At 55.0% G+C, this 27,976-nt stretch overlaps 2 protein-coding genes across 6 annotated transcripts in view; one reads left to right on the top strand and one right to left on the bottom strand.

Moving 5' to 3' along the window:
• Positions 1–7,348, top strand: part of MRC2 (mannose receptor C-type 2) — a 55,135-nt gene extending 47,787 nt beyond the window's left edge. Inside the window, exons 20-30 of one of the 5 annotated variants that reach the window (XM_027081273.1) lie at positions 84–220; positions 2,581–2,695; positions 2,815–2,978; positions 3,142–3,250; positions 3,783–4,021; positions 4,145–4,313; positions 4,408–4,557; positions 4,876–4,995; positions 5,214–5,393; positions 5,863–5,889; positions 5,999–7,348. In XM_027081273.1, coding sequence (XP_026937074.1) covers positions 84–220; positions 2,581–2,695; positions 2,815–2,978; positions 3,142–3,250; positions 3,783–4,021; positions 4,145–4,313; positions 4,408–4,557; positions 4,876–4,995; positions 5,214–5,393; positions 5,863–5,889; positions 5,999–6,219 — 1,631 coding nt within the window. In that variant the 3' untranslated portion in view covers positions 6,220–7,348. Of the gene's footprint in view, positions 1–83; positions 221–2,472; positions 2,696–2,814; positions 2,979–3,141; positions 3,251–3,782; positions 4,022–4,144; positions 4,314–4,407; positions 4,558–4,875; positions 4,996–5,197; positions 5,394–5,862; positions 5,890–5,995 lie in introns of all 5 variants that reach the window. The other 4 variants (XM_027081272.1, XM_027081271.1, XM_027081274.1 and 1 more) reach the window with 4 other exon arrangements.
• A 6,618-nt stretch (positions 7,349–13,966) lies between these two features.
• The window catches only part of MARCHF10 (membrane associated ring-CH-type finger 10), an 82,963-nt gene continuing 68,953 nt past the window's right edge, over positions 13,967–27,976 (bottom strand). The window contains exons 8-10 of the mRNA XM_027081278.1: positions 23,869–23,982; positions 17,849–17,891; positions 13,967–14,703 (exon numbers count right to left, since the gene is read on the bottom strand). Coding sequence (XP_026937079.1) covers positions 14,642–14,703; positions 17,849–17,891; positions 23,869–23,982 — 219 coding nt within the window. The 3' untranslated portion in view covers positions 13,967–14,641. The remainder of the gene's footprint in view (positions 14,704–17,848; positions 17,892–23,868; positions 23,983–27,976) is intronic.

Genomic DNA, 27,976 nt, shown 5'->3' with positions numbered 1-27,976 from the left:
GCCCCACCTCCTCTCAGGGCATGAGGCCAGGGTGCTGGCAGCCATGCCCTGCCCTTGGGGTGACAGCTGTTCTCTTTCTGCAGAGGAGTGGGGGGACCAGAGGTGCATGACAGCCTTGCCCTACATCTGCAAGCGCAGCAACAGCACCAGAGAGCAGCAGCCCCCAGACCCACAACCCACAGGTGGCTGCCCCCCTGGCTGGAGCCAGTTCCTCAACAAGGTAGGAAGCGGAGAGGGGGCACCCAAGGCGAAGGCTGGGCCCCAGGAGTCCTCGCCCTTTGGCAGCATCAAAGTCATGGCTTCTTGCCTGTACCCACCACCCTCTCTTCTGCATGGCCCCAGTGCCAGGGCCAGACTCCCAGTGCCAGGGCCAGACTCCTTGGAAACTAAGTCAGCGTAGTAACACCTTCTCCTTCACCAGGTAATGAGGTTGCCCATATAGTTTGGTGAGTTTCCTAGATCCCTGGTCGCCAAACATCTGCTTTTTTTGTTGTTGTTTTCTGTTTTTATTTGGAGGTACAGTGCAGCCTGTGAGATCTTAGTTCCCCGACCAGGGATCAAACCCGTGCCCCTGACATTGGGAGCGCAGAGTCTTAACCATTGGACTGCCAGGAAAGTCCCCAAACACCTTGATAATGAATTCCTATTAAAATGTTGAACGTACAAAGTACGTATGTGTGCCTTACATATGTGTGTGTCAGTAAGTATATATTTACTGACACACTAACGTGACTGACGTCATATACAGTTAAATATGCACAAGAACAAAACAATATAAACCACGAGCGAGAGGTTTTTAAATAGTATTTTTAAGTTTTCAAAATTTTCCTTTTAGTGCTATGAAAAAATTCTTGCGCTCACTCAACATTTATCAGTTATAATAATTGTTACTATTTAAATAATTTTGGTAAGAGCAAAGCGATTGCATATTCTTCATTATTTGAAAAAATCTTGGTTTGACGCTTTGTGATTCAGACTTCACAGGTCTTGTTTGAAGTTCAATTTTTTTTTTTTTTTTTTCTGGCCACGTGGCATGTGGGATCTTAGTTTCCCGACAAGGGATCGAACCCACGTCCCCTGCATTGGAAGCACAGAATCTTAACCACTGGACCGCCAGGGAAGTCCCCTGAAGTTCAGATTATTTTAACACATGGATTGAATGGTTGTTGTAGACGGAAAGATTACCTCACGAAGACAAATAGATCAAGATGAAGAAAGGTCATCCATCGTTGGCTGGGCTTTCTAAGTCCTTCTCCCTATTTTCCAGACCTTCTACAAATTAAACAAAGGTTTTTGTTTAAAAATTGGTCCGTTTCTGCATTTAAACTCATCTGCCTTATAAACTAATCAGAAGAGCTGATTAAAAGAGTTAAAAAAAAATCCTTGGAAGATTTTTTAAAAACAACATGTAGAAAATTCTCTTCCCAAGCGTTTGGAGTGTGCAGCTAGGAAAGTTTGAGACAATAAAATGAATTCGAAGGGATATGCATCTAAATGCGTTTTCAAAATGTTCCCTCTAGAGAGTGAGTTTCTTTCCAAAAGTGGTTACTTCCTGACCCTGCGGCTCATTCATTAGACCTGATTAGACCTTCATTGTTTTTACCTAGTGGCTGAAAGCGCCTACCCCAGACAGAGAAGGGCACTATTTCCTTGTGGTTTCATTATAAGCTTCGATCCATGCCTTCTTTGCAGGACATTGTAAGACCGCTTAACCCCTATTGTGAGGATTAGATTAGTTAACACTAGATAACATAAGCCATAAATCTTTGTCATAGTTGGCTTGCAGCCCGCCCATCGTGTCCTGGGGCTCTCACTGTCTTCAGAATATCCAAGCGAATATCACACCTTTTCTGCGTTAAAAAAAAAAAAAAAAAAAAAAGTAAGACGTGTATTGTTAACATCTTGGGGAAAAAAACAAAAAATGAAACTAAAACTCATCCATACTCTGTAGAGATGACCACTGTCAATATTTGTTACTCACTTCCTGACTTTTTGCATGTGATTGAGATTATACTAAATAACACAACTGTGTAGCCAGCTTTTCTTTCTCAGTATTATATTTTCAGCATTTCCTCACGTCATTAAATTTTTCCAAAAGCTTATTATGACTTCTTCCACCTAATTGAAAACAAAATATATTTCATATATGTAATTGGCCCTTTGCTTAATTTGTTAGCATCATTGTAATGATACAGTAACTCTGTCAAAAGCCTTTGGAGTACGCGAAGCTGAGAGCCAGACAGACCTTGTCCCCAGGCATGGCCCAGGCGGTGCCGTCACAAGTAGTAGAGCATTTGGTGGCCCGGAGAAATCTTCCCACTTAAAAATTCCCCACAGTGTGGGCAAGTGTACGTGAATCCGCTGTGCCCGGTTGAGAGGGTGCCGGAGACCACCCTCTCAACCGGTCAAGGAGACCCAGACCAGTGGTCAAGGAGACCCAGATGTCCTGGTTCTCATGCTTTTCTCTCACAGCCCCCGAGCCTCCCCAGGGCCTGCGGCCGAGGGCTCCGCAGCGGAGTTTCTGGGTGTGTGGGACAGGGAGGTGGAGCAGGATGCCATGCCTCCCCCTCCGCCCCACAGTGTTTCCGAATCCAGGGCCAGGACCCCCAGGACCGGGTGAAGTGGTCAGAGGCACAGTTCTCCTGTGAACAGCAAGAGGCCCAACTGGTCACCATTGCAAACCCCTTAGAGCAAGGTAGGGCCAGCCCATGGGGAGGCCCCGTAATCCTCTGACACCATCCCCCCAGAGGGCTAGAGCAGAGCGAGGAGGGGGCTGCCCCGTCGCTCATCACTCTCTCTTCTGGGGGACTGTAGCATTCGTCACAGCCAGCCTGCCCAATGTGACCTTTGATCTTTGGATTGGCCTCCATGCCTCGCAGAGGGACTTCCAGTGGGTAGAGCAGGAGCCTCTGCGGTACACCAACTGGGCCCCCGGGGAGCCCTCTGGCCCTAGCCCTGCCCCCAGCGGCAACATACCGGTGAGGAAGCCCCTCCCCACCCTCTCCTTTGCCCTCCACCCCCACCCTGCCGCGCTTGCCTGGGGACCCCCTTCCAGCCTCTTTGCTCGTAGTACAGCTTTCTGGGGGCAGTGGCACAAGTGGGCAGCTGCCGGGGCTCCCCTGAGCAGCTCCTTCCCCCCAGACCAGCTGTGCGGTGGTCCTGCACAGCCCCTCAGCTCACTTCACTGGCCGCTGGGATGATCGGAACTGCGCGGAGGAGACACACGGCTTCATCTGCCAGAAGGGCACGGGTACGTGTCACCGGGGAACCTGGAAACCCCAGCCCGGGACTGGATTCCGTGGGCTATGCCCTGAGGGATGAGACATGGTCCTTGACCTCAGAGGGCCCCTGGGGCCACCCCCAGAGTCTAGTCTGCTTGGGAAGCAGATGGGCAGAAAGGCCAGGCGCCAATCAGAGGGAAAGGCAGTGGGCACCAAGGGGTCTCAGAAGGAAGGTTTGGGGTTTGGAGGGCTGACCGGGGAGAGCTAGACACTGGGCATGCCTGGTGGCAGGGGCCCTGAGGTTCTGTGTCTGAGGCTCCTGCAGCTCTGTGCAGGGGTCCCTCTGCCCTGGATTCATGGTCGAGCTCTAGGTTGCTCATCCCTTTATTAGCAAGAACATATTGTTACTAATAACAGCAATGACCGACACTGAGCCAGGCACTGTGCCCAGAGGAGAGTTGGTCTCTGCCTGATGTCCGGCGCTCCCCCCTCCCGGCCTCATGCCTGGGGATGGGGTGATGGGGGCAGAGCCTGGCCTGAGCCCTGCCCCCTTCCCTGTAGACCCCTCCCTGAGCCCATGCCCAGCAGCATCGCTCCCTGCCCCGGGCACTGAGCTCTCCTACCTCAACGGCACCTTCCGGCTGCTGCAGAAGCCGCTGCGCTGGCACGATGCCCTCCTGCTGTGTGAGAGCCGCAACACCAGCCTGGCGCACGTGCCTGACCCCTACACCCAGGCCTTCCTCACGCAGGCTGCCCGAGGGCTGCGCACGCCACTCTGGATCGGGCTGGCCAGTGAGGAGGTGGGCACCGGGCTGGGCCCACTCCCCTGATTTCCTTCCCTGCCTCCCCCTAACCCTGTGCCTTACCTGCTCCCTGACCTGGCTGGTCCCCTTCCTCCCACCCTGATGGCTGTCTGTGCCCAGGGCTCCCGGCGGTACTCTTGGGTCTCGGAGGAGCCGCTGAGCTATGTGAGCTGGCAGGACTGGGAGCCCCAGTACCCAGGGGGCTGCGCCTACGTGGATATGGATGGGGCCTGGCGCACCACCAGCTGTGACACCAAGTTGCAGGGGGCTGTGTGTGGAGTTAACGGAGGTGAGTGCCCACCCGCTGGGGCCGAGGGATGGGCTGGGGGTAGGCTGACCCTGGGAGGACCCTGGGCCACTTTCTCAATCCTGCACCCCCATAGGTCCCCCTCCTCCCCGAAGAATAAGTTACCACGGCAGCTGTCCCCAGGGGCTGGCGGACTCGGCGTGGATTCCCTTCCGGGAGCACTGCTACTCCTTCCACATGGAGCTGCTGCTGGGCCACAAGGAGGCGCTGCAGCGCTGCCAGAGAGGTGGGCCGGGTGGGCGAGAGCCCATATGTGGGCATTCCAGGTGGCGACCCCTCTCGTGGACACTCAAAGCCCCTGTGAATGCAGTCCCCGTGCTGCGGTCTACCTGTCGGCAGCCCTCACACATAAGTGCCCCTCACGTTGCAATACGCACAGACCACCCGTGACATAACGTGTGTGACTATAACCCCCTTCCCTCCACGCACGACTCCACGCCATCGTCTCCTCTGGCTGCCAGGGAAGAGGGCGGGGGCCTCTCTGGAGGGCTCTGCTACCCCGGGGAGACCCGTCTGCCCTGATGTGAGCCTCCTTTGTGTCCAGAGGGTGGGGTGGTCCTGTCCATCCTGGATGAGATGGAGAACGTGTTTGTCTGGGAGCATCTGCAGAGCTCTGAGGGCCAGAGTCGGGGCGCCTGGCTGGGCATGAACTTCAACCCCAAAGGTGGGTCCCTGTGTGTAGGATCAGGTTGGGGAGGCCTCAGGCGGCAGGGGTGATGCCCTCCAGTGGGGCTTGGTGGAGGTGAGGGCCTGAGGAAGGTGGGAGTTGATCCTAGAACAGGCCTGCTCTCTCCCACCTGCTCCAGAGAACAGGCCTGCTCTCTCCCACCTGCTCCCACCTACCCGCCCCTGCACTGCCCCCTCAGTGCCTTCTTCCCCCAGGAGGTACGCTGGTCTGGCAGGACAACACAGCTGTGAACTACTCCAACTGGGGGCCCCCGGGCCTGGGCCCCAGCATGCTGAGCCACAACAGCTGCTACTGGATCCAGAGCAGCAGCGGGCTGTGGCGTCCGGGCGCCTGCACCAACATCACCATGGGTGTCGTCTGCAAGCTCCCCCGAGGTGAGCGCCCGGCAGGCACACCCGTGGCTTCCTGCCACCCCCAGGCATCTGGTGCTGGCTGGGGGCCCGACTGCTTCTCGTTCTGCAGACAATGCAGTGGATGGGAGAGAATAGACAGACAGGCCTGGGGCCCACCGGGACCTTCCCCTGGGATTAATTAGTCTGTAGGACTGGGCCTTGCTGCACATTTCCAAACTAGACAGCAAGCCCGTCATTTTTTGGTGGTTAAAGGCAGGGATGGGGTTCAAGCCCAGGCCAAACCATTTGCCAACTCTGTGACCTTGGGTAAGTCATTCAAACTCTGTGGCCTCAGTTTACACATATGTAAAATGGGGTAATAAGAGTACGTATAAGGGGATTAAATGAGCAAACGAAGTGCCTGGACCTGCAGAAAATGTGCTTACGTGTTTGCTTAGTATTATCATATTATCACTGCTACTGTTACTAACTGGTTCCTCCTCTGCCGCAGCTGAGGAGAGCAGCTTCTCCCCATCAGGTGAGTCACAGGCAGGGCTGAGACTAGCCCTGTCCTCCTTCCCCCCCTTGTTCCGGGCGGTGGGGGCCGTAGCGGGGCTTCTGAGCGGGGGTTCTTCTTGCTGCAGCAGCCCTCCCGGGGAGCCCTGCGGCCCTGCTGGTGGTGCTGATGGCGGTGCTTCTGCTCCTGGCCCTGCTGACGGCGGCCCTGATCCTCTACCGGCGACGACAGGGCGTCGAGCGCGGGGCTTTCGAGGGCGCCCGCTACAGCCGCAGCTCCTCCGGCCCCGGCGAGGCCACTGAGAAGAACATCCTGGTGTCAGACATGGAGATGAACGAGCAGCAGGAGTAGAGCCAAGGGCGTGGGCGGGGCCGGGGCAGGAGGAGCTGGGTCCGCAGGGCCCTCCCCCAGCTACAGTCCAGTCGGCCCATGGAGGGGTGCCCTTGGGAGCTGCCGTGGGGAGCTGGGGCTGGCAGGGCCTGGGCTGGTGGGCTTCCTCCCTCCCACGAGGGCTGGGCTGAGACCTGCCTGAGTGCAGCGTGGCGTTTCCCTTTGGGGGGGTCTTAAGGTCTTGTCACCCAGGCCTGTGCCCCCATGGTAACCAGAGGCAGGACGGGAGCCCCTTTCTGCCTCTTCCTCCCCGGGCCCGCCTGCCCAGGCCTGTGCCCCAGGCCCCAGGACCTGCTTCTCGCTGCAGAGTCTGAGGAACCTGCCCTGAGCCCTCAGCCGGCCTCTTGCTTCTCTCCTTCCCTGGCAGCCTCAGCTCTGAGCCCCTCACGCCAGCTCCTTTCCCTCCCTGCCCCCCTTGTCACACAGCCCTCCCTTCTGAGCCAGGGCCCTGGGGTTTGGGGAGCCCTCTTGCTCTTGGTGGGGGTTGGCTGAGGGGGCCGAGCATTTGTCACTCCTGTGCCTGCTGGGGTGGCCGTGGGACATGGCAGGGGGGCCTGGGCCGAATGGAGAACAAGAGCATCACTGTGGCGTCAGCTGGGCTTGGGCTGGAGACAGGACAGGGGAGAGACACCCTGACCTCCTGGGGGTGACCAGGCTGGGCTGGGTGTCATCTCCTGCCGGCCGGGGGGAGGGCTGTGTCCCTAAAGAGTCCCCTGTGGGGACCAAAATAAGTTCCCTAACGTTTCCAGCTCCTGGCTCTAGTTTGGAGAGAGAGGTGGTGTTTGGCCAGGGTCCTAGGGGCTTCAGAAGCGAGAGCCCAGGGACGCCCTCTAGTGGGGCCCAGAAGAAGAGCGCCTGAGTCCCCCGAGTGGCCCCATGCGGGTGGAGCCGAGCCACCCAGCACCTTTCCAAGAGGCCGAAATCCCAGCAGGAGTCACCAGTCCTGGTGCCGCGACCCAGGACAATGTGAACATGGACTCGAAGACATGGTCCTTTTTTGTAGTTCTTAATTTTTTTAATGTGCCATTATTGTTTTAAAAAAGAGAGAAAAGAAAAGCAAACAAATAAAACACCTTTAAGAGGCTTGAGAGAGAAGGGTTCCTGCTCTGTCCTGCTGTGAGCCTTGTCCTTCATATCTTTTCAAGATAAATGTCTTTTTGGGGGGCTTGCATCCATTTTGCCTCTGCCTCGGGACCACACCCTTCTCTCTGTTCCTGGGAATGTGTGAGGGTTGAGGGCTCTGGAGCTGCCGAACAACAGTGTGAGCTTGTGCAACTTGGCTCACCTTTCAACGTGTAAGACGGGAGAACAGGACGCATCTCCTAGGGTTCCTTTAAGGATGTTGGAGGATTAAATGAGATCACCTGTGCAAAGCCGTCGGCGCCTTCGAGCTCGTACAGTAATTGCCCCATAAACGTCAGCTGTTACTGCTGTTTCTGGGCTGCAGCTCCCAGGGGAGCGTGTGAGGCGCCCAGGTCAGCCAGGGGCGGGGGACGCATACCACCATCCTTCCAAGGCAGTCGTCAGACCTGCATTTGAGCTTCGAGAAAGCGAGTGCACCTTCGTCCCCGGGGAGCATGGGCTCTGGAACCGGCAGGAGGCGGGGCAGTGGATCACAGGACCTCCCCCCGCCCACCTTCACTCATCTACCCAATGATTTAGGGTGTTTGAGCTGGAGACAGCCACGAACAGAGAGAAGGCCCTGCCAGCCCAGGTTGGTCAACCATGCCAGGTCACGCTAGGTGCCGTGAGGAGGCCTAACACAGGCCGAGGGGGCTGTGTGAGGGCCAGTTTGGACGGGGTGGCTGGGGAGGATCTCACCAGAGGCAGTGAGACTGGCACCTGAGGAGGTGAGGGATGGTGGGGGAGGGGCAGGGGAGCTGGGCAGGGCCTGATTGCCCGAGGCCTTGAGGGCAGTGGTAGAGAGTGTGGATGTTAAGCAGAGCAGGAAGTCAGTGGGAACAGCTAGTCTGACCTATTCAGATGGTGCTTTGGATCCGGCTACGGCAAATGGTAAGATTCTGTGTGCATGCGTGCACATGCGTTTTTTGCCTTGTTCGTGATTTTTAAAAAAAGTTTATAATTTTCTGAATAGGTAATACTGTCACATTGTTCAAAGCCTAAACCCAAATGATATAAAAAGATACACATTGAGAAGTCCAAAGCTTTTGGCCTGGACAGCAGGGTAAACGGGGTGCCATTTACTGAGTCGGGGAGCCCTGAGGGAGGGTTTGTGAGCTCCTGAGTTTTCTGAGGCCAAGGCTGAGGCCAAACCCGAGGCCCTCCTCCATCCAGCTCTTCTGTCTCTGCAGCAGCAGCAGGAAACATGGAGGGGCCTGGTCAGCTTCAGGGAGGGAGCCCCAATCCTGTGGCGGGTCCTTAATGATTTTTTTTTTTAATAAACTTATTTTTGGGGGCTGTTGGGTTTTCGTTGCTGCGCGCGGGCTTTCTCTAGTTATGGCAAGCGAGGTCTACCCTTCGTTGCAATGCGCGGGCTTCTCATTGCGGTGGCTTCTCATTGCAGAGCACAGGCTCGAGGTGCACGGGCTTCCATAGTTGCAGCATGCGGGCTCAGTAGTTGTGGCTCGCGGGCTTAGTTGCTCCGTGGCATGTGGGATCATCCCGGACCAGGTCTCGAACCCATGTCCCCTGAATTGGCAGGTGGATTCTTAACCACTCCGCCACCAGGGAAGCCCCAGTGATTTTTTTTTTTATTTAATGTGGACCATTTTTAAAGTCTTTATTGAATTTGTTACAATATTGCTTCTGTTTTATGTTTTGGTTTTTTGGCCACGAGGCATGTGGGATCCTAGCTCCCCCACCAGGGATTGAACCTGCACCCCCTGCATTGGAAGGTGAAGTCCTAACCACTGGACCACCAGGGAATTCCCCTGGTCCTGAATGATTAATCCACTTCACCCTGAAGTGATTAGTTCTCCAAACTGGGGAACAGCTCCCTTTGTGAGTTAAGTGCCCTGCCATTAGCCACAGCTCAAAGGTCGCCTGACCAGGCTGCAGGGAGCCACGTTGGGCAGAAGCCCCCTGGGAAGCTGGCAGCTGACCCTTGCGCTGAGAGAGGAGAAAAGCCCAGGGGTGAAGGCAGGGGCACGGGCTCTGGGTGGGAGGAGCAGCTGAGAGAGTGAGAACCCAAATAGTGAGGGCAGTAGCTGGTGTGTGTCCAGAGGTTTAAATCACACCAGAAATACCTGTCCCCACTCCTCTCTCCTTCCCTCGGGTGGCTTTAGTCCTCACCAGAGCCCTGAACCCCACCCAAAAGCATTTTAAACAGTTTCGCATGCACCTGGGGGCTCCCCGTAGACCTTGTTCTGCTTGCGGGCTCCTGCCTGCCCAGAGGAGGGCAGGGGGACTCCGGGCAGGTCTCTGTAGGACAGGAGGAGGGCTCTGGGCCCGGGGCCATCTGCCTCTGGGCCCGGGGCCATCTGCCTCTGGCTCCAGGCCAGTGCTGGTTCTGGTAGAGTCTGTGGCAGAAACTCCTTTCTTTTTGCTCATTTCGATATAATAAGCGTTAAGCACCTCCTCTGCATTCCATCTTTGATGCCTTGAGACCCAGCCCCAGAGGCCTGGGCAAAGGGCACTGTATCCCAGGCACTGAGCCCAACCTGCACTTGCGGGGCTAAACCGGCTCAGCTCTGGCCACCTGGATGCCGTGACAGCTCGCTGAATCCATGAATGAATGGGCGAACGGGCCGCTCTCCAGAGAACGGTGTCAGGCGTTCTCACAACCTCTCCTTGTCAAGCCAGAGATGGCTTCCTCCCAGGTGTCCTGGCAGAGCTGACCTGGCCCAGCGGGCAGTGCTGCAAGGCTGCGGGGTGAGGAGTCTGCCAGCCGCATCACACGGCTCTCCGGGAACAGGGCTGGCCAGGCCCTGCCAAGCTGCCTCGAGCACTAGGGCTGGAGTCTGTTGCAGGGACAAGGTAAAGAATTGCATCTGGAGGGAGAACCCCAAGAAAGGCAGGCAGGAAGGGGGAGGAAAGGGAAAGGAGATGGGGGGAACGTGGAGGGGCCTCAAGCAAGACCAGCATGAGATGAAAGTGCCCAGATGTTCAGGCCTTTATCTCAGGGGTCAGGGCTGCCAAGAGGCCCAGGCAAGGCTGACTTCAGACTTGACTCTCCCCCAGAAGCGGCCTGCTGCAGCTGCAGATCTCAATCCTTGTCCAGAAAAGCAGGCGGGGTGCCAGCCCTGGAGAAAGGAAAGGGGCGAAGCAGCATGCAGGCGTTTCCCCCTTGGAGTGGATTCGTTGCTGCAGTCAGTGCAAAAAAATTAACTGGCTTCTGATACTGGCTGATGGCAGGACTGTAGTTTTAGCCATTTCAGGGAAATCCTGGTCAGCTCAGGTTTTCTAGTCCAGTTGGCTTTTTTTTCTTTCCTGCCCAGCACCTCTAAGTTCTGAGGTCTTGTGGGGTGTCTGGGGATCTGGCCCTCAGTCATTGCATGGCCCTATTAGCTTATGCAAGGAGGCCTGTCTGTATCTCTCTCTGGGACTTATTCTAACTAATTCTTGCCATGAATTAACTCATTTTATCCTCTCAACACATCATCAGCTGGGTGCTACTGTCCCCCTTTACAGAAGAGAAAACAGAGGCACAGAGAGGGGAAGGACCTGCCATGCCACTTCTCCTCCACCCTCCCTGCTCTATAAAAAGGTTGGGGGGCGGGCAACTGGAGAGAACCCCTCTGTGATACTACAGTCAGCCTCTGAGGCTCAAGAACTCTGTCTCTGTCTGAGACATCTCTGCCGAGTTTCAGAAGCCTATTTTGAGTATAAGGGCTGAGTGGCCTCTTTCCTTTTCTTCTTCGACGGCCTCCCTTCCCAAGGCAGTGGGGGAGGGACACCTGGGTACCCTGGGCTGGGGTTGGACTTCGGGATACTATGCATAGCCTTGCATAGAATGGGGACTTCCCTGGCGGTCCAGTAGTTGAGACTCTGCGCTTCCACCGCAGGGGGCACGGGTTCGAGCCCTGGTCGGGGACTGACGTGCAGCGTGGTGCAGCCAGAAAAACGGAGAATTGTGTAGTATGCATAGAAATGAAGTGGGGGCTTGGTGCTATACTAGACATTGACACTATTATGGATATTTTAAAGCTCGCACTCACCTCCCCAGTGGGAGTCAACTCACCCCAAGGCACTGCAGCAACAGCGTGCTCTCCTCTCTCTCCTCCTGCCGGCTCTTCTTCATCTCACCTGCTTGGGTTTGGCTTTTGGTGGTTCCCTGCTGCCTATGTGTGGACCCTCAGCTCCTTGACCTGGCCTGGGGGCTCCCCAGCTCCCCTGCCCAGCAACCCCATTCTAGCTGGTTGCTCCCACCATGCCCTTCATCTGTGTGGGCTCCCTGCTTCCCTTCTCTCCACCATCCTTCAAGGCCCTTTTCTGCACCCCTTGGCTCTGGGGACCACCTATTCCCCTGGCTTCCTGGGCTGGTCAGGGATGTTGCCCTCTCTTTCGGGCAGGCCAGGAGCATGGCCTTGGCCAGTAGACTGACTTCACCCTATAAACTTGGGGGCATCACTTAACTTCCCTGAGGTTAGGTTTCATGATGGTTTAATTTCTATGTCAACTTGACTGGGCTAAATGATGCCCATATAGCTGGTAAATCATTATTTCTGGGTGAGTCTGTGAGGGTGTTTCTGGAGGAGATTAGCATTTGAATCGATAAACTGAGTAAAGCAGATCGACCTTCCCAGTGAGGGTGGGCATCAAGGGCCTGAACAGAACAAAAAGGGAGAGTAAGGGCACACTTTCTCTCTGTTGAGCTAGGCCATCCCTCTTCTCCTGCCCTCAGCACTTCTGGTTCTCGGGCCTTGGGACGTGGACCAGGCTTCATACTCCTGCTGTCCTGGTTCTCAGGCCCAGTTTGAACTGGAACCACATCATCGGCTTCCCTGGGTCCTCAGCTTGAAGATGGCAGACTGTGGGACTTCTCAAACTCCATAATCATGGGAGCCAATCCCTCATCATAAATCTCTTTCTCTCTCTCTCTCTCTATCCTATTAGCTCTGTTTCTCTGGAGAACCCTAATCTACGTTTCCTCCCACGTAACATGGGGTTACTAATACCTGCCTCATAGGCTTATTGTGTGGATTAAAGATAAATATAAAATGCTTGTCCCCAGGCTCGGCTCCTAGGAAGTGGCACATGTGGGCTCCTGTCACCTCAGCTTGACTTTTTCTGTATATGTCCTGCTGCCCCGGTAAGACTGAGCTCCAAGAAGATGGGCATCGTGCATTTTTCCTGTGTCCTCACAACATAGCACATAGTTAATGGTTGGTAAAACTGCCTAAAGAGCTAAAGGCTTAGAAAGACCCTGTGTCCTATCCAGTGTGACTCAGCCTCTAATAGGTTCTGGCAATATTTAGCCAGTTATAGAGGGGGGAGATAGCCCTTTTCATCACTGTCTTTTAATGAATGAGACTTGGTCCTTAGGGCACCTCGGGCCATGAGAAGCCCCACCGGCAGATCCCTGGGCTGCAGTGATGTTGAATTGATGGTGCAGGTGGATGTCTGTTCTGTTGCGTCTCTCCCCACCCAGACCTCACAGGAGGCGCTCCCGCTTGAGTGCGTAAATCCTTCATATAGTTTCCCAAAACCCAACATGGACTGATGTAAACCCGTAACGGTCTCAGGGTAGCTGCCTCAAACCCTGCCACATCTTACTGGGGGTTTGGCCTGTCGGAATGTTTACCCGACTGCCTCACATTCCATCAAGCTCTCTATAAACCTTATTTTTAAAATATGCATTGTCCCTTCTTAGATGTTTCTCAGTATTGGCTCCTGGACAGATCTTTTATCTTCACTCAACCTTAAAGTTCGGTTCAAAATAAAGACCCATTTTCTCATAGAATGATCGGGGCTTGGGGCTCCGTTTGTGAACGGAGGAACCTGAGGCTTTAGGAATTTTGTGTACAGCATGGGGATATTTTCAACTTGAGTGGCTCTTCTAGGCTCTATTCACATTCAAAGATGCCCCTTTGTTTGGCGCATGGATCTTGGTGGAATCGACTTGTTTGCAGTCCCTGAGTCTCTGTCTAACTGTGGAACAGATCAGAGAAGTGGGACAAGATTTTGATGTAATTCAAGGCTAGCTTTCCTAAACCCTATTGGCATCATAATTTATTTGGGGGACCCCCTGGGCAGCAACATCGTCAATGGTCACTCCTGGTCTGAGAAGGGCGGGTCTTGAAGGTGGGACGGGAAGCCCGTCTTCCTCTTCCTTTCACCTTTTTCCCTCTCTCTCTCTCTCTTACCCTTTCTCAAATCTATTGAGGCATATTTTACAGTTATACCACAGAGTTCGCCCATGTTAAGCACACAGTTCAATGAGCGTTAGTAAATGCATCCAGTTGTGTGAACACAACCACGGACCAGCTTTTAGAACCCCTTCATCACCCCATAAAGTCCCCTCGAGCCCTTGCGCAGTCAATCTCCGCTCCTCTCCCCAACCCCCGGCAACCACTGCTCTGTCTCTATAGTTGTACCCTTTCTAGAAATTGCATTTCAGTAGAATCATGCAGTATGCAGTCTTTCGTGTCTGGCTTCTTTCACTTAATGTTTTTGCAGGTATCAGCAGTTCATTCCCTCCATCTTTTTTTTTTTTTTTTTGACCTGTCTTTGATTCTCTCTCTCTCTCTCTCTCTCTCTCTCTCTCTCTGACACACACACACACACACACACACACACACACACACATACACACACACACACACACTTTTCTTACTAAATTCTCTGCCCTTTTTGCATCCTAACTCTGGTCTTTGGGCCCTAAGACATAATTAGGAGAGAATTGTGGAGTCCATGTACCAAAACTTCCTAAGTGGGCACCTACAGAGGGCGGCTGGCCAGCTAGCCTGTCCCTGCCCGTGGAGCCCCAGGATGTGTCATCCGTCGTGGCAGTGATGGTGGGGAGCAAGGAGAAGTGGAAGTTGAGGCCCTGAGCCTTTGTCCAAGGAGACTGGAATGAGCACAAAACGAAGCTGGGTGAATAAAGTCGGTTTACTGATTCTGCTCGGGGTGGAGTGAGGCCTGAATGGGCGCCCTCAGCAGGGGGACCTGAGGCCCCGGGGCCCGCCAGGGCTGCTGGGGCCCTTTGGGCTTCTGGGCTTCTGGGCAGCCACAGGGCAGCCTGCGGGGACTCAGCAAGCCTAGGTCGCTTGGTCTGCGCTGTCTGGGACTAGGCTGGTCGCTGTTGCCGTCTGTAGATGCTCAAGCCAGACCCTAGGAAGACAGTGGCAGGAGGTTGAAAAAGCTAATTGCCAACACATTGGTTTCAGTTTCAGTAGAGAGGAGCAGGAAGGGAGGCATGTGGGGACGTAGGGGGGCTGCTGGGGGGAGAGGTTTCCTCCCAGCTCCATGGCCAGCTCCCTTGCTAGACCACTGGGCTGTTGCTTTCACAAATGCTACTGTCATTCCCATCTCTCCACTCGGAACCTGGAAAGCAAGAGCATCTCTCAGGCTGTGGAGCCACGGCAGGCCGTGGGATCTGGCATGGAGGGGCGTGGCACCTCTGCCCTTCCTGCCCCCTCCTCCCCCAGCCCCAGTGACCCCCCACCTACCCACACACACACGTGCGCATGTGCACTACAGTGCCTGGAACAGTGCGGAGAACAGGAACCCCAGTCTTTCAGAGATCAAATTGGCTGGAAACAGAGGGTCACGTGATGGGAGGGAGGGCAGGAGGGCAAAGAGGCAGGGAGATGGCAGTGGGGTCAGAGTGGAGGATGTGGGGTGGGGGGTGGGCTTTTCTTTATTCTTGGGGAAAACTCTTGTTCTCAGGACATTTCTTTCCCCATTGGCCTGAGTGAGCGCTCCCTGACTATTTGGAAGTGGATTCTGACTGGTGAAGAAGGGCAGGGGAGCAGGAGTAATTACTATCCCTCCATCCCTACCTGGACCCTCTCAGCATCTACCTCCACCACAAGGAGGCCCCAGCCCCATGAGCTGCCCCCCTTCTTTCACTCCTCCTGTTCTTTCCCCCAAATCTAGTTGCCTTGACTCTTATGTATGGGGGGGAGGAGCTCTGGCCCAGCCTTTGGCTTGAAGGCTCTCAAGCCTACTCCTGTCACACCTGTACTGGTGGCTGCCAGAGGCATTGTTCCCCTCCCTGGACTCGGACGTGGCTGTGGTGACAGTTATTCGTGCCAACTGGGGAGCAGTTGTCGGGGTGGGGAGGGCTCTGGGGTACAGAGCTGTGTGACAGGTTGTTAGACCCAGGCGCACCCAACCAGGGACTCTCCCCAGCTGCCCTGACCTCTGCGCCACCTGTGGCATCTTGTGTGTAGCCTCGGTTCCCAGGTGCAGGGGACAGGGTGAGAAGGTTGGCATGGGCACCACAGAGCCACAGAGAGGCTGGCATCTCTTTGTGTCACCTGGTGTGCCCTGATGTTCTGCCTTTTTCCCTCCCTGTTTACCTGCATCGAGCTAGGGCAGCAGGTCACAGCTGTGACTCAGCTCTGACAATCCAACTTAAGGCCCTGCCAACCAGGTGAGTCATGCCAGGCTGCCGGAGACCAAAGAAGGGTGGCCCCGGGGGAAGGCAGGAGGCATGTGGATCTGCCTCTGGCTGCCCTGGCTCCTGTCTTGATCATGGCTCGGGCGGGAAGCCAGGCAACGGCGGCGTCCGACCAGCGTGCCAGGACGGTGTCTGTGCAGGGCTGCCCCTGCCAGCGTCTGGGGTGTGTGCAGGGCTCAGGGCAGGTAGAGAGGGCCTAGACCTGTTTCCAGGGGAGAATTGGCGGCCCCTACATTGGGACCGGGACGGGGGAGCGGTGGATCCTAGAGCTAGTCCCAGCTTCCTGAAGAGGGATGTAAGTGACATCAGGGGACCACCTGCCTCAGAGCAACACGGGAAGGCAGGGTGCCCTCGGCGGAGACTCCTTTTTAAGCACCACCCCAGGGGTGCTCTTCTCCTGCCCTCTAGAGACGTCCCCCTTCCCTGGGGCTCAGGCTTGGAACCGGGGTGCCCCTTCCCCATCCCCAAGCTGGGGTGTGGGTGGGAGGCTCTCCATCCTGCTCAGGGCCTCCCCAGGCAGCAGGGCGGCAGCGGCCCCCGCTGGGCAGTAGGGGTCGCCCCTGCCCAGCCAGACCCACCCGGGCGCGCCCGGCAGCAGCAGGTTTCCTCCAACCGGGAAGACCGCGGGCGCCTCCGGGGCGTGCGCTGGGGAGGGGTGCAGCCGGGCGCGGCGCCGAGACCCTGTCCGGTGCCTCGGGCCACCGAGTCGTCCTGGCCGAGGCGCGGGGGCCCTTTCCGGAGCAGGGGCTCTCGCCAAAGGCCGGGCTCAGAGCGGGTGCGTGCGCCCGCACACAAAGGTCCGTCCTAGACATCACAGCTCCCTGCCCGCTCTCCCTTCCCGGCTGCCCGAGGGGGAGCAGCCGCTCGGGGTTGGCCCAGGCGACGGCGCCGGGGTCGGGCCGGCCGCCCCGAGTGGCCCCAGGGCCTCGCGAGGGCGCAGGGGGGCGCTGGGCCCTCACCCGGCTCGGCTGGACCCCCGCGGTGGCGCCCGGGACTGGGACTCTGCGGGTTCCTTTTGTGAACGGAGGGAAGGGCCCTCCCCCGCGCTCTGAAAATGGTCAGCCCGGGTTCTCGGGACTGCGCGCCCTGAATAATAGATTGGGTGCTGTAGGGTCGTCATCTGGGGCCCACCCTGCGGAGCTCTGAGCTGGTTTAGCTTCTCCTGCAGACGGGTCTGTTGGGGGTTCCCAAAGCATCACCGTGACCGGCTGCATCAGGATCACCAGGGGCCCACCCCATCACCTGAAACGGAATCTCAGGGAGGGGCCCAGGAATCTGTACTTTTGGTAAGTTCCCCAGGTGATTCCCATGGCGGAGCCAGCGTGGAAATCGCTGTTCTAAACCTTTGAAGGCAGGCAGTTGTGAAATTTCTCGCCAGAACAGCCTCTGGGCATGGAATTGTCACCCCCCCCCCCCCCCAGTTCACTGTAATGTTTGTTCTCCCAGCTGATGGAGAAGTTCTTCCCAAGTCTGACTGCCAGCCCGCCTGCTTTAATTGAGCACGTTTTCTTCAGTTGGGTTTTCTATGGGATAATGAACCTGCTTGAAGACAGCTGTCCCGCCGCCTTTGACTTTGCCCGACACCTGTTTTCCTTGTTCAACTTCTGAATCCAACAGGCCCACTTGAATGGGCCAAATTAGTGAGAAAATCCAGTACTAGCTTGTGAATGACTGTTGGCCCCTCAGGTAATGGCTAAACAGTGCCTTTCCAAGGTTTAGAAGAAAACCCAAGGGGCTCCCCAAGGGCTGGACGCTGGTGAATCCCAGCAAAGGGAAAGGAAGAAACCTGTAGCAAGTTAACCTACACCCGAGGAGGCCGTCCTGCCTTTGTTGGCCTTTCCCCTCGCTTTCGGGATGAATTAGAATCCTTATCTCCTCTGCATCCAGCATACTTGGACACGCCTTCCCGACTGCTGCAGTTAGAGTTTCCCAGGCTTTGTGGGGTTATTTTTGCCTCTGGGTGGTGGTCATTACTTCCTTCCACACCATTAGGTTCAACACAGTCACCGAAAGAGAGCACATTAGCAAACACCGCAACATGGCAGGACTGATCCCCAAACCTACTTTCATTTTCTTCCGGTCTGGGTTGTGGGTAATTTCTTGACAACTATGAGAAAGGAGACAATGAAAAATGAATCATTTTTCCAAAGCAATTGTGAACAGATGTCTAATTCCCTAGTCTCGGGGAAGTTCTAGGAATCCCTCACGTCACCTTAAAGGGGCAGAGTAAACGCGCGGAGGTGCCGGGGGGCAGTGCGATGGTCAGCACCTGTGGGGCTTAGGCTCCTCCTATTGACAGCCTCGGCCGTGGCCCAGGTCCCCGTCGCTGGTTCGGGGCTTCTAAACTTGGCAGCGTGAACAGACTTGCTTCCTTTCAGCAATTGATCTGAATCGCAGAATCCCATCCTGATGGTCCAAACCGCATTTACAGGCCGTGGGGTGAAGGCCGTGCTAACTGGCCACTTGCCTCACCACTGGCTTTTCAACAATCGGTTGTATTCTCTGCCCGGCAGGAAGCAGCGGGCCCATCAGGGCTCTGGGCTCCCTCTTTGTTCTGACTTTATGGCCTTTTATGCCACAATAAGAAACACTGTGTACTCCACGGGAGCCCATTGTGCCAGGCTGCAGAGGGGCCGCTGCTCTTCCCCCAGGGGGAAGAGGGGCTTTGTGACAGGCTGGGGGACAAAATAAGGGGTGCTGGACACTGTTACTAGGGCAACTGCCTGGCCAGCGTGGAGGCAGCTGTGGTCTCTGGGTCCCTCTCACCAGAAGGCCAGGGGGAGGGCAGGAGAAGGATGGAGTTTCTTCTAGAGCAGCAGTCCTGGTTACCTGGTAAATGATACATCAGGACTGTGCTAGCGATGGCCTCCATTCTCTCCAGGCTGCTAGGATGACCTCATCCTGCCTCTAGATTCCATGCCAGGGGGTGGCATCTTTCTAAACCAACTCTCACACGCCACCAGGAAGCGCCGTCTTGGTGAGTGGGAAAGCTTTCCCAGCTGCGGGCCAAGCCCGGGCCTTGCATCCTTTGGGTAGATTCGGTCCTCTGAGGCAAGGGTTTTCGGTTTTGTAGAAAAGGTGTGAATGGGGAGGGCCTAGAGTAAGTCCATCTAGCCTCACTCGTGAATGGGCCAGTGGGGTTGCAGAGCTACTTCGAGACCCTCCCTGCCCCCCAGGCCAGCCACTGCAATCCCTTCCCCTCCCGTCCAGGTGAACATTTTCCTACAGGGGAGGTGTTAGTGCAGCGCGCCTGGGGCGGAAGACAGAGGCGGGCGCTCACGCCAGGAGGGCCTCATGGAGGGCCTGGGGGCCCTTCAGCGCTCTGCCTTTTGACTCACTGACAGGGATTCTTTCTATTTTACCTAGTTTAGATTAGGCACTTGAGGGGTTTAGGGGAGCTGCTATGGGCAGGCAGGGAGAGGAATTCGGGGTCCCGGGTCATTTCATTGGGGGGAATGGAGAGTGTGGTACAGATCACGCCCAGGGCTAGGAAGAAGCCCAGGACAGGGGCCCCGGGGTGTAGGCCCTGAATACTGGAGTGTCCCGCGTAGGTGCGGAAAGGGAGAACGGGGAGGAAGGGCAAGCCCATTTAGCTTCACCTCGCAGGACAGCCCTGTGTCCCCACTAAAGGGTGAGCCCACGTGGGATCAGGTGAGGCTGGTGGGGCGCTGTGTTCTCTGGAGACGCTCCCATAGTGAACAGCTGAAGTGAGAAAAGGCCACTTTCCTGCTGGGCATTTGCAGAGAATAACAGGCAATGCTCCCTTCAGCCTGTACCTCACTCTGTGCCCTCCTAAACCTGCCCCCCACCTCCGGTGCTCCCCACGTGGGGCCTCTCACCCTGTCCCAGGGCAGCAGCCACCCAGCCAGGCTTTTCCCCCTCCAGCCCACCCTCCACATGGCTGCTCGCGTTCTCTCTCAGAAACGCAGGTCTCCCAGCCTGCCAGCCCCAGGCTAGAAAGCCTTCAGTGGCCTCCCAGAGCTTCACACAAACCCTTCACATCCTGCTTGCTTCCTGCCAGCTCCGGCCACGCTCAGCTCCTTGACTTTCCCAGACGCGCAAGTCTTCTCCTTTCTGAGCCTTTGCGTTCGCTTCTGCGTGGAATGCCCTTCCCTCCCCAGCAGCTCTGGTCCGAGATTCAGCTCACATCACCCCCTCAGCTGATCAGTGGACAAGAGCAATAATGGAAGCAGCTTTGCCACCAGGCTCCCAGAGCAGTGGGAAGACTGAGGGCAAAGAGTACAACCTAACTGGGTGAAAAGCAAGCCCTCTGCAACGTTGGCTTGTGTCCCTGAAGGCCCTGACTGGAGAGTCTGTCCTGGAGAAGGAGTGGAAGGAGGGGGTGAGAACAGGGGCCCCTCCCGTCCTCTAACTCTGTTCTGTGTTCCTCCACATATGGCTCCATCTCCTGTCATTACACAAGGTACATTTTTTGATAATCTTGGTTACATGTCTGTCTCTTTAGACTCTTGAGTCCCTTTTAGGCAAAGCGTGTCTTTTTTTTTTTTTAATTAATTGATTAATTTATTTTTGGCTGCGTTGTGTCTTTGTTGCTGTGTGCGGGCTTTCTCTAGTTGCGGTGCGCGGGCTTCTCGTGGCGGTGGCTTCTCTTTGTTGTGGAGCACGGGCTCTAGGCACATGGGCTCTAGGTGCACGGGCTTCAGTAGTTGTGGCACGCGGGCTTTAGAGCACAGGCTCAGTAGTTGTGGCGCACAGGCTTAGTTGCTCCGCGGCATGTGGGATCTTCCTGGACCAGGGAACGAACCCGTGTTCCCTGCACTGGCAGGCAGATTCTTAACCACTGCGCCACCAGGGAAGTCCCCAAAGCCTGTCTTGATCATCTTTGTATTCCCAGAATCTAGTTTAGAACCTGGCACATAGTAGGCACGCAGAAAATCTTTGCATACATAAATATGCCTTGAACTCGGGAGTGTTCCTTTACCTAGAATACCTTTTTCTCTCCACAAATTTGTACTATCACTTTCTCCAAAACATAACTCAAGACTCGCCTCCTGGAAGAAGCAGGTATTGGTTCATTAGTTCATTGTTTGAGTATCAGAAGGTTACGGAGCACCTACTGTGTGCCAGGCATTTTCTAGGCACTGGAGGACTGTGATGTACAAAAGAGATAAGGAGTCCATGTCCCAAGTTGCCAGTGACCACATCCTCCCCCCACCCTGCCTCTGCAACCCTTAGCAGACTGCATCCTTATCTGACAGGTTAGCGAAATTTACAGAATTTAGCAAGTTTGTGAGCACTCAGTGCTCCTGGCATCCGTAGTGCCTGGGACTTGGTCAGCAGTCAGATATTATTCATTGTGTGCCCGGCATCATGGGAGACACGTGTAGAAGACCTGGCTTTGCCTTCAACAAGCTCACGGCCTCAATGGGGAGGCAAATTATTTGTTTATAGGATCATTGGAAACCCCAGGAAGCCACAGTCTGGGAAGATCTTGGGTTATCAATATCACAGCCGCTGGGAAGTCAGTGGGTCCGTTGGTTCTCTTGACCAAGGGCTACTTTCTGATTATTAACTGGTTTTCTAAATATGTGAGTCACATCTTCCCACTTGATCATAAGCTCCTCAAAGAAAGAGACATCATGGTATCATGTTTGGTAGCCATTTTCCCAGATTCCCATCTCAGCATCTGATACAGGCCAGGGCATGAATAAAGGAGTGAATGAATGATCGCTACCGTTGACAGGCACTCATCACTGGGTGTCTTACTGAGACACAGCCAGAAGCCTGGCATGAATGGGTTTTTTAGTTCTGGTAGGTGAAGGAGAGGGAAGGAGGGTTCCTTTCCCATCGTAGTGCCTCTCTTTTGCTAAACGTTACCCTTAGAGTGTGGGTGTTTTCTACAAGAAAATACTGAGACTCAAATCCAGAAGAGTGTGAATTTGACAGAAGGCACTTGTCTTCCGAGTTCCATTCAGGTACCTCTTTTTTTAAAAAATTTTTTTAAAAATCAATTTATTTTTGGCTGTGCTGGGTCTTTGTTGCTGCACGCGGGCTTTCTCTAGTTGTGGCGAGTGGGGGCTACTCTTCATTTCGGTGCGCGGGCTTCTCATTGCGGTGGCTTCTCTTGTTGCAGAGGACAGGCTCTAGAGCGCAGGCTCAGGAGTTGTGGTGCACGGGCTTAGTTGCTCCGCGGCATGTGGGATCTTCCCGGACCAGGGCTCGAACCCGTGTCCCTTGCGTTGGCAGGCGGATTCTTAACCACTGCGCCACTAGGGAAGCCCTCCGGGTACGTCTTAACTGATTATTTGTGCCGGTTATTGCTTGGTGGTTAAAATGGGTGAGATCTATTTCAGGGAATCTCAAATTACATGTAAGCTTGTGGGGAGAGAAGAGTGTTGCCCTGTCCCTTCTGCTTCCTTCCTCTCTGGCTCCCGGCCTGCTCCTGGCATCACTTACTGCTCCTCTAGGATAGTTTTTACCAGAACAGTTCTCTAGAGCCAATGCCTTAGGGCCTAGGTTTTCATCCAATGGGTTGTACTGTTTGTTGCCTTCTTGTGTGTGCTTTGCAGTCCTGGAGGCTAATGTCACTTGCATTTGTTTGTTGATGTTGTGGCCATCTGTAACCTCTCTCAAACCCTAGGTGCTTTGAAGTTCAGTGTGCAATAAAAAGTTCATTAAAAAGATGTGGAATCATGAAAATGAGGTCACAGACATGTTAAACAAAGGATCATTTCCTGCTTCCTGTACTTCTTTCTCAAAAAAAATGTATTTCTCTGAGGAATTTATGTCACCACTAAAACTACGGAAGAGTGAAAGGAAGGACAGGCCTGGGTCAGAAAGAGGGTGAGATTCCTGAGGAGACAATTTTGGCAAAGACCCAGCCTTTTGTCTTAATTGAGAGCTTAGGGTCTAAGGGGAGAATTGAAGTCAGAAAGATGTAGGGACAGCTCTCGAGTTCTTACGATTAATGGTTTGAACCCAGCATTTCTAGCGGGGATGGCTCCAAACGGATCACCTCGGCCTCCAGTGGTGCGAGGACTGAGGCCATGGTGGAGGACTGGGTTGGAGCCAGTGGGGTCCAGCCTCCAGGCAGTGACTGGTGCCGACAGATGCCTCTTGTCCACTTGAGGTAGAAGAGGAGAGACACGGAGAGGAAAGTGAAGCGGAGAGGAACAGACAAGGGGGCAGAGCGTCACTAAAGCCGTCTCGCGGCCCCGTCGGTGGCTTGCCCACCGCCATGCTGGCTTTCTTTCCAGTGGTGACCTTCTGATGTGAGCAGAGGTTGAGTTCCAAGCCTCAAGGGGTGTACGGGCAACCCCACAACTAAGAAAATGTCAGCGCCTGGCATGGCTTTAAGGTAAGGGAGGTGCCCCTGTGCTGCCAGTGCTCTTTCCTGGCCTGGCCACAGGGAGGCATTTAACCAGGAGGGCAGTCCCTTGGGGCTCAGGGTCCTGACTCGACAACAGCCAAGTGTACTTGTACATTTCAGAGGTCGGCCTGTCCGTTGCCCGCATTTTGGTAGAGTAGCGGACCTAGGCTTCTCTCTCCACGCCACAGGGCCTCCTGGAGGGCCTCGGTTCTCTTATTAAAGGAGGGCAGCCACAGATGATCATTTCTGGTAACTACACTGTCACTTCTCTAATGACAGATGGGACCCCATCAGCACCTTCGTTTCTTGGCACACACACACAGACGCTGGAGTAACACACCCTAGGATCCAAAGCAAAACAAACAGCTTCCCCGGCTGGGGGCAGGGAGGGTTCCTGTTTCTCGTGGATCCTCCTTGCTTGGGCAGGGGGCATCCACACGTAACGTACACCCAGACCCTGCAACCTTGCTGGCCTCTATTCTGGGGGGGCAAATATCCTAGACACGCACTTGCTTATATGGCCATTCCTGACCATTTCATTACGACTCCTGCTTAACAAGTACGTGACTGTCACTTACTTTTCAGCCAGAGGGCCACTGTGCCTACACCCAGCACCACTGAGTCCTAGTCCTAACGATGACAGTGCCACATCCCACCAGCTGACCTTGAGGACCTCAGGGGATGCACATCTAATAAACGGCGAGGCAAGGCTGGTGGGGCTGCTGCCCGACGGCCCAGGCAGGGCCGGACTCACCCTCTCTCTTGCATCCTGACCGTGGTTGAGTCTCATGAGTTCTGCAAACCTCTGTTCGTAGAGACGAAGCAGCAGCACCAGGCACAAGCCTGAATTCATCAGCTCGTGTTGTGCCTGCGTGTGGACAAGGAAGCTCTTAAGTTCATCTGTAAAATATACACGGTCTACATCATGGGGTGGAGGGTGCCAGGCCAAGAGGGGACAAGAAATAGGACGAGAGCCCGAGCCCCAAGGCAAGCCCTGTCCTGGAGGACCAGAGAACAGAGCAGAAGCGGAATCCAGGGTGGAGGCCGTGCAGCCATCCTGGAATCCGTTACTGCCTAGTGGGGGATGCTTGACAAAGCTCCAGGCTTAGTCCCAGGCTGTGGACGTTTACCACGCGGCATATGGGATCTTCCCGGACCAGGGCTTGAACCCGTGTCCCCTGCATTGGCAGGCGGATTCTTAACCTCTGTGCCACCAGGGAGTCCGCGTGGACATTTACTGAGCAGCTACCTGCCACGGCCTTGAGCTGGGTGTTTGGAGAACACAGGGCAAAAGGTCTCATCTCCCTGCTGGGACCCCTTCCTGTGATGTGGGAGAGAACGCTTCATTCATAGATGGCTCCGGTAGCAGCTGGATGTGTCAATGGCCACGAGGGAGATGCGAAGGGGAAGAAAGAGCCTGGTTGCGTGTGACGTGGGGGATGGCATCTTTGGTCCTTAAAGGATGGGAGGGACTTCAGTAGGTGGCTGTGGGGAGCGGTCGGGGCCTTTCAGACAGAGGCACTGCATGCTGGCACACACACAGAGGGCAGAGCGTATGTTGGGCAAAATTCTCTGCTCACTGGTGTGGCTGGAGTATATGGGGAGGGTGTTTGTTTTGAATTTTTGAAAAATCTTGGCATGGGCCGGGGAGATGGTAAGGTGGGAGACCATGTTAGGCAGAACTGAGGTGTTTGGACGTTATGCTGTGTATATGTATGTGTGTAGCTGCTGGCTTCTGAGTAGAGAGGTAAACACGAAGAGGTGTGTGTCTTAGGAAGGCAGACTTGTCTGTAGGGGAATCTGGGGCACAGGTGCCACAGGGGTGGGAGGGGGCACTTGATTTTCCTAGATCCCTCGTTTGCCCGGGGAAAGGGCCCCAGGCCTTAGTTCTGTACGTTTCTCCCTTTACAAATGGGCTGAATGATGGTCTCACCTAGGGGCTCCCGACTCCCCACCCGCCCTGGCTGTTCTATGATCATTTGACCCCCAGAGAGGGCGTGCCCTGTGAACCTCAGGGCCTTTGCTCATGCTCTGTCTTGTGTGGTCTCTTGGCTTGTTTTGGTACTTCTGTTGTGCATATGCTCCTCTGCCACTCTCCACCTTTCTAAGGCTGCGTGCACGACTTCCTCTACAGCTGTCACAGTGTCACCTCCTTGCAGAAGGCTTCCTGATGATACCCTCATTTGATCTAGTCATTCCCCCCCTGAGTCCTAAGCATTTGTCTTTACTCTGTACACAGCATTTCGCACTTGTTAATGTTTTTGCTTTTTCTCGGTGGGTGGGTTGCGTTGTATTTTTCTCACTGGTGCTGAGAGCACAGGGAGGTTCCCAGGGAGGATCTGGCTGTCTGGATGACCACGGTGCCTCTGTCCTCGGCTCCTTTGGGCGTCTGTCCTCCAGAGCCTCAGCCTGTGGACCTGCATCGACCCTCAACAAGTTCGTGGATTAGTGATGACTCCTCCTTGCCTGCCACTTTATACCCCCATCTGTCCTCATGTCCAGTCTCCAGGGTGGGAGGATCGGGGATGGGCCAGACGGTGCTCAGGAAGCCCTGGGGGTGTGAAATCCCCTGCGGAGGGCATGGCGCTTGACATCACCCTTGGGAAAGCTCGGCACCATCTTCCCAGGAGAACCGAAGCTCGGACTTGACCCAGTGAGCATCTCAGTGCCTCCTCCTTCCTTCTTCGGTGGCCCGAGGTGCTTCACAGGCCCATCATCCTGTTCCCATCCCGTCGAGGGCAGCTCAGGAAGCTGGCGCAGAACACACCTCTTCTAGGACGAAACAGCTGCCCGAAAAGGTGCCCAAGCTGAGCAAAGATCGATTTGCTCTTCCTTCTGCATTGGGGCCAGCTCCAGATCTTGGTGACCGCTGGCCCCAAGGTCACTGCTCGAGACCCCTCCACCACCCTACAGACCCGTCTTTAAAGGCTCTAGTCAACAGTCCTGAGCGGTTTGCCTCCTATTTTAGCCTTTCTCTCCTGACCTTGGCCTAGAGCAGGCAGAGAGGAGGTTGCTTGTTGCTACTTTTTTTCTGTGTTAATGGCCTCCTCCCATCTTCCCCAAGAGCTGGTGCCTCCTTTGCGGTCTTTCTCAGGAGCCACTGCCTCTGGGAAGCCTTCCCAGACTACCTACCGTTTAGCTCCTCCACACAAACCAAGCCTTGTCCCTCATTCGCTTTTCCCGGTGCGGGCGGCCTCCTGTGAGCTCCCGATGGCTCCCTCGCCCCAGCGCTCGCTTCGCCAGGAAGCCTTTCTGCTCACAGACACTCCGATGCGTAATGGCAAATCAATCAGCTAGAAAATGGCTTGGAACTATCAGGTTTGTCACAGCGTTCAGGGAAATCATTTACTTTTTATGACTCCATAAGACCCGGAGGCATGCAGATGGGAAAATCTCCACTAATGTTTTCTGCAGATCATTTGAAAAGTCACTTCCAGCAGATTGTGTCTCTTCTCTGGTCTGTGGGAGGGAACCTGTTACTCGGTACCATAAATCTCACTGGCCCGGCTCCTTTATGTGTGCCCTTTGCAGAGCCCGTGATGCTGGACAAAAGGGCCGGGCCAGCCAATCAGTGCAGGCATTTCATAGTCAGCTCAGAGTCGTCCTCTATACTCAGAGCCACAAGTGGGAGGGATTTGTTATCAGAAAGAGTTCCGTCCATGGTGTTTGTTCGCTCAGGGCAGAATGAGCTAGTTTTTGGAGCGTTATTTACTGGAGCTGCTCCCTCCCCTCCCCGCCCCAACCCAGTTGCATCACCCTTTGCTGCCCACATGCAGCAGCAGAGGTGGGGATGGGCGTTGGGAGACTTTCAGGGGAGGGAGAGGCATGTGAAGCAGTGGACGGGGGCTCGGGAGCGCTCAGCCCACCTGCCAGATGTTTTTCTTCCTATTCTCCTGCCCCTTCATTTTGTTAAAATTCATTTCAGTCAAGAGATTTGCTACGGGTGGAAATTCTCAACACAATCCGCTCGAAGAAACAGGCAGCCTGGCTGAACGTTCTGTCAAGTCTTCAGATATATTCATGGGATGCTCCCAGGAATGAGGGTGATTAGGTGACTGCGTGTGTCCGAGGACATCTGTCTGAGGCCAGGATGGAGCGAGTCAGGCCTGTGCTTCTGAGCAATGACAGCCAGAGGCCCTCTGAGCCCCTCCTGTGCGGCAGGGCCAAGGGCACGTCTCCGTCACACAGGGGGCCTGGGCCCCCCAGAATAGGCAGCCTGGGGCCACCGTGCCCTGCGAGGTTGGGTAGACTTTTAACTGTGCATGGACAAAGGGACTCCATTGATAAACGGGTAGAAGTAGCCTCTGTTCTGCCTGTTTCTCAAGGCATTATGGCAAAATGAGCTCATACGAGTGGACGTGGTATTTCGCAAAACCGAGAAAACATCCAACAAGAGGCAAGAGCTAAAGGTAGGATTCAGGGCAAGGACCACATGTGCCTTGCCTGCCCCTGCCCTTCCCATGTGCTCCTAGTGCCTAGCCCATGCCTGGTACATGGTATGTGCTCAATAAATATATGCACAGATGAAAGAATGAGGAAAAAATGTATAATTTTGGACCAGTGACGACTATTGACTCTAGTGGCCCCAACTTTAACATGTATCAGAATTACTGAAAAGGCCTTTTAAAATGCAGTTGCTGGGCACCCTTTTCCCCAGATTCTTATTCAGTGGGTCTGAGTGGGGCCCAAGAATGTGCATTTCTAATGAATTCCTAGGTGATGCTATTGCTCGTGGTCTGGGGACCACCCATCTTTGAGAACCCCTGCTTTAAACTAAGGATCAACAGTTGGTAGCCAGTAATCTGAATCTGGCCTGTGGATGTGCTCTGGCTGGAAGGAAGGAAGGAAAGGAGGACAGACAT

Source organism: Aethalodelphis obliquidens, unplaced genomic scaffold, assembly GCF_003676395.1.
Source record: "Aethalodelphis obliquidens isolate GAN/ISIS:26980383/991018 unplaced genomic scaffold, ASM367639v1 scaffold44, whole genome shotgun sequence".
Taxonomy (NCBI): Eukaryota; Metazoa; Chordata; class Mammalia; order Artiodactyla; family Delphinidae; genus Aethalodelphis; species Aethalodelphis obliquidens.
This window is presented reverse-complemented; position numbering and strand designations above follow the sequence as displayed.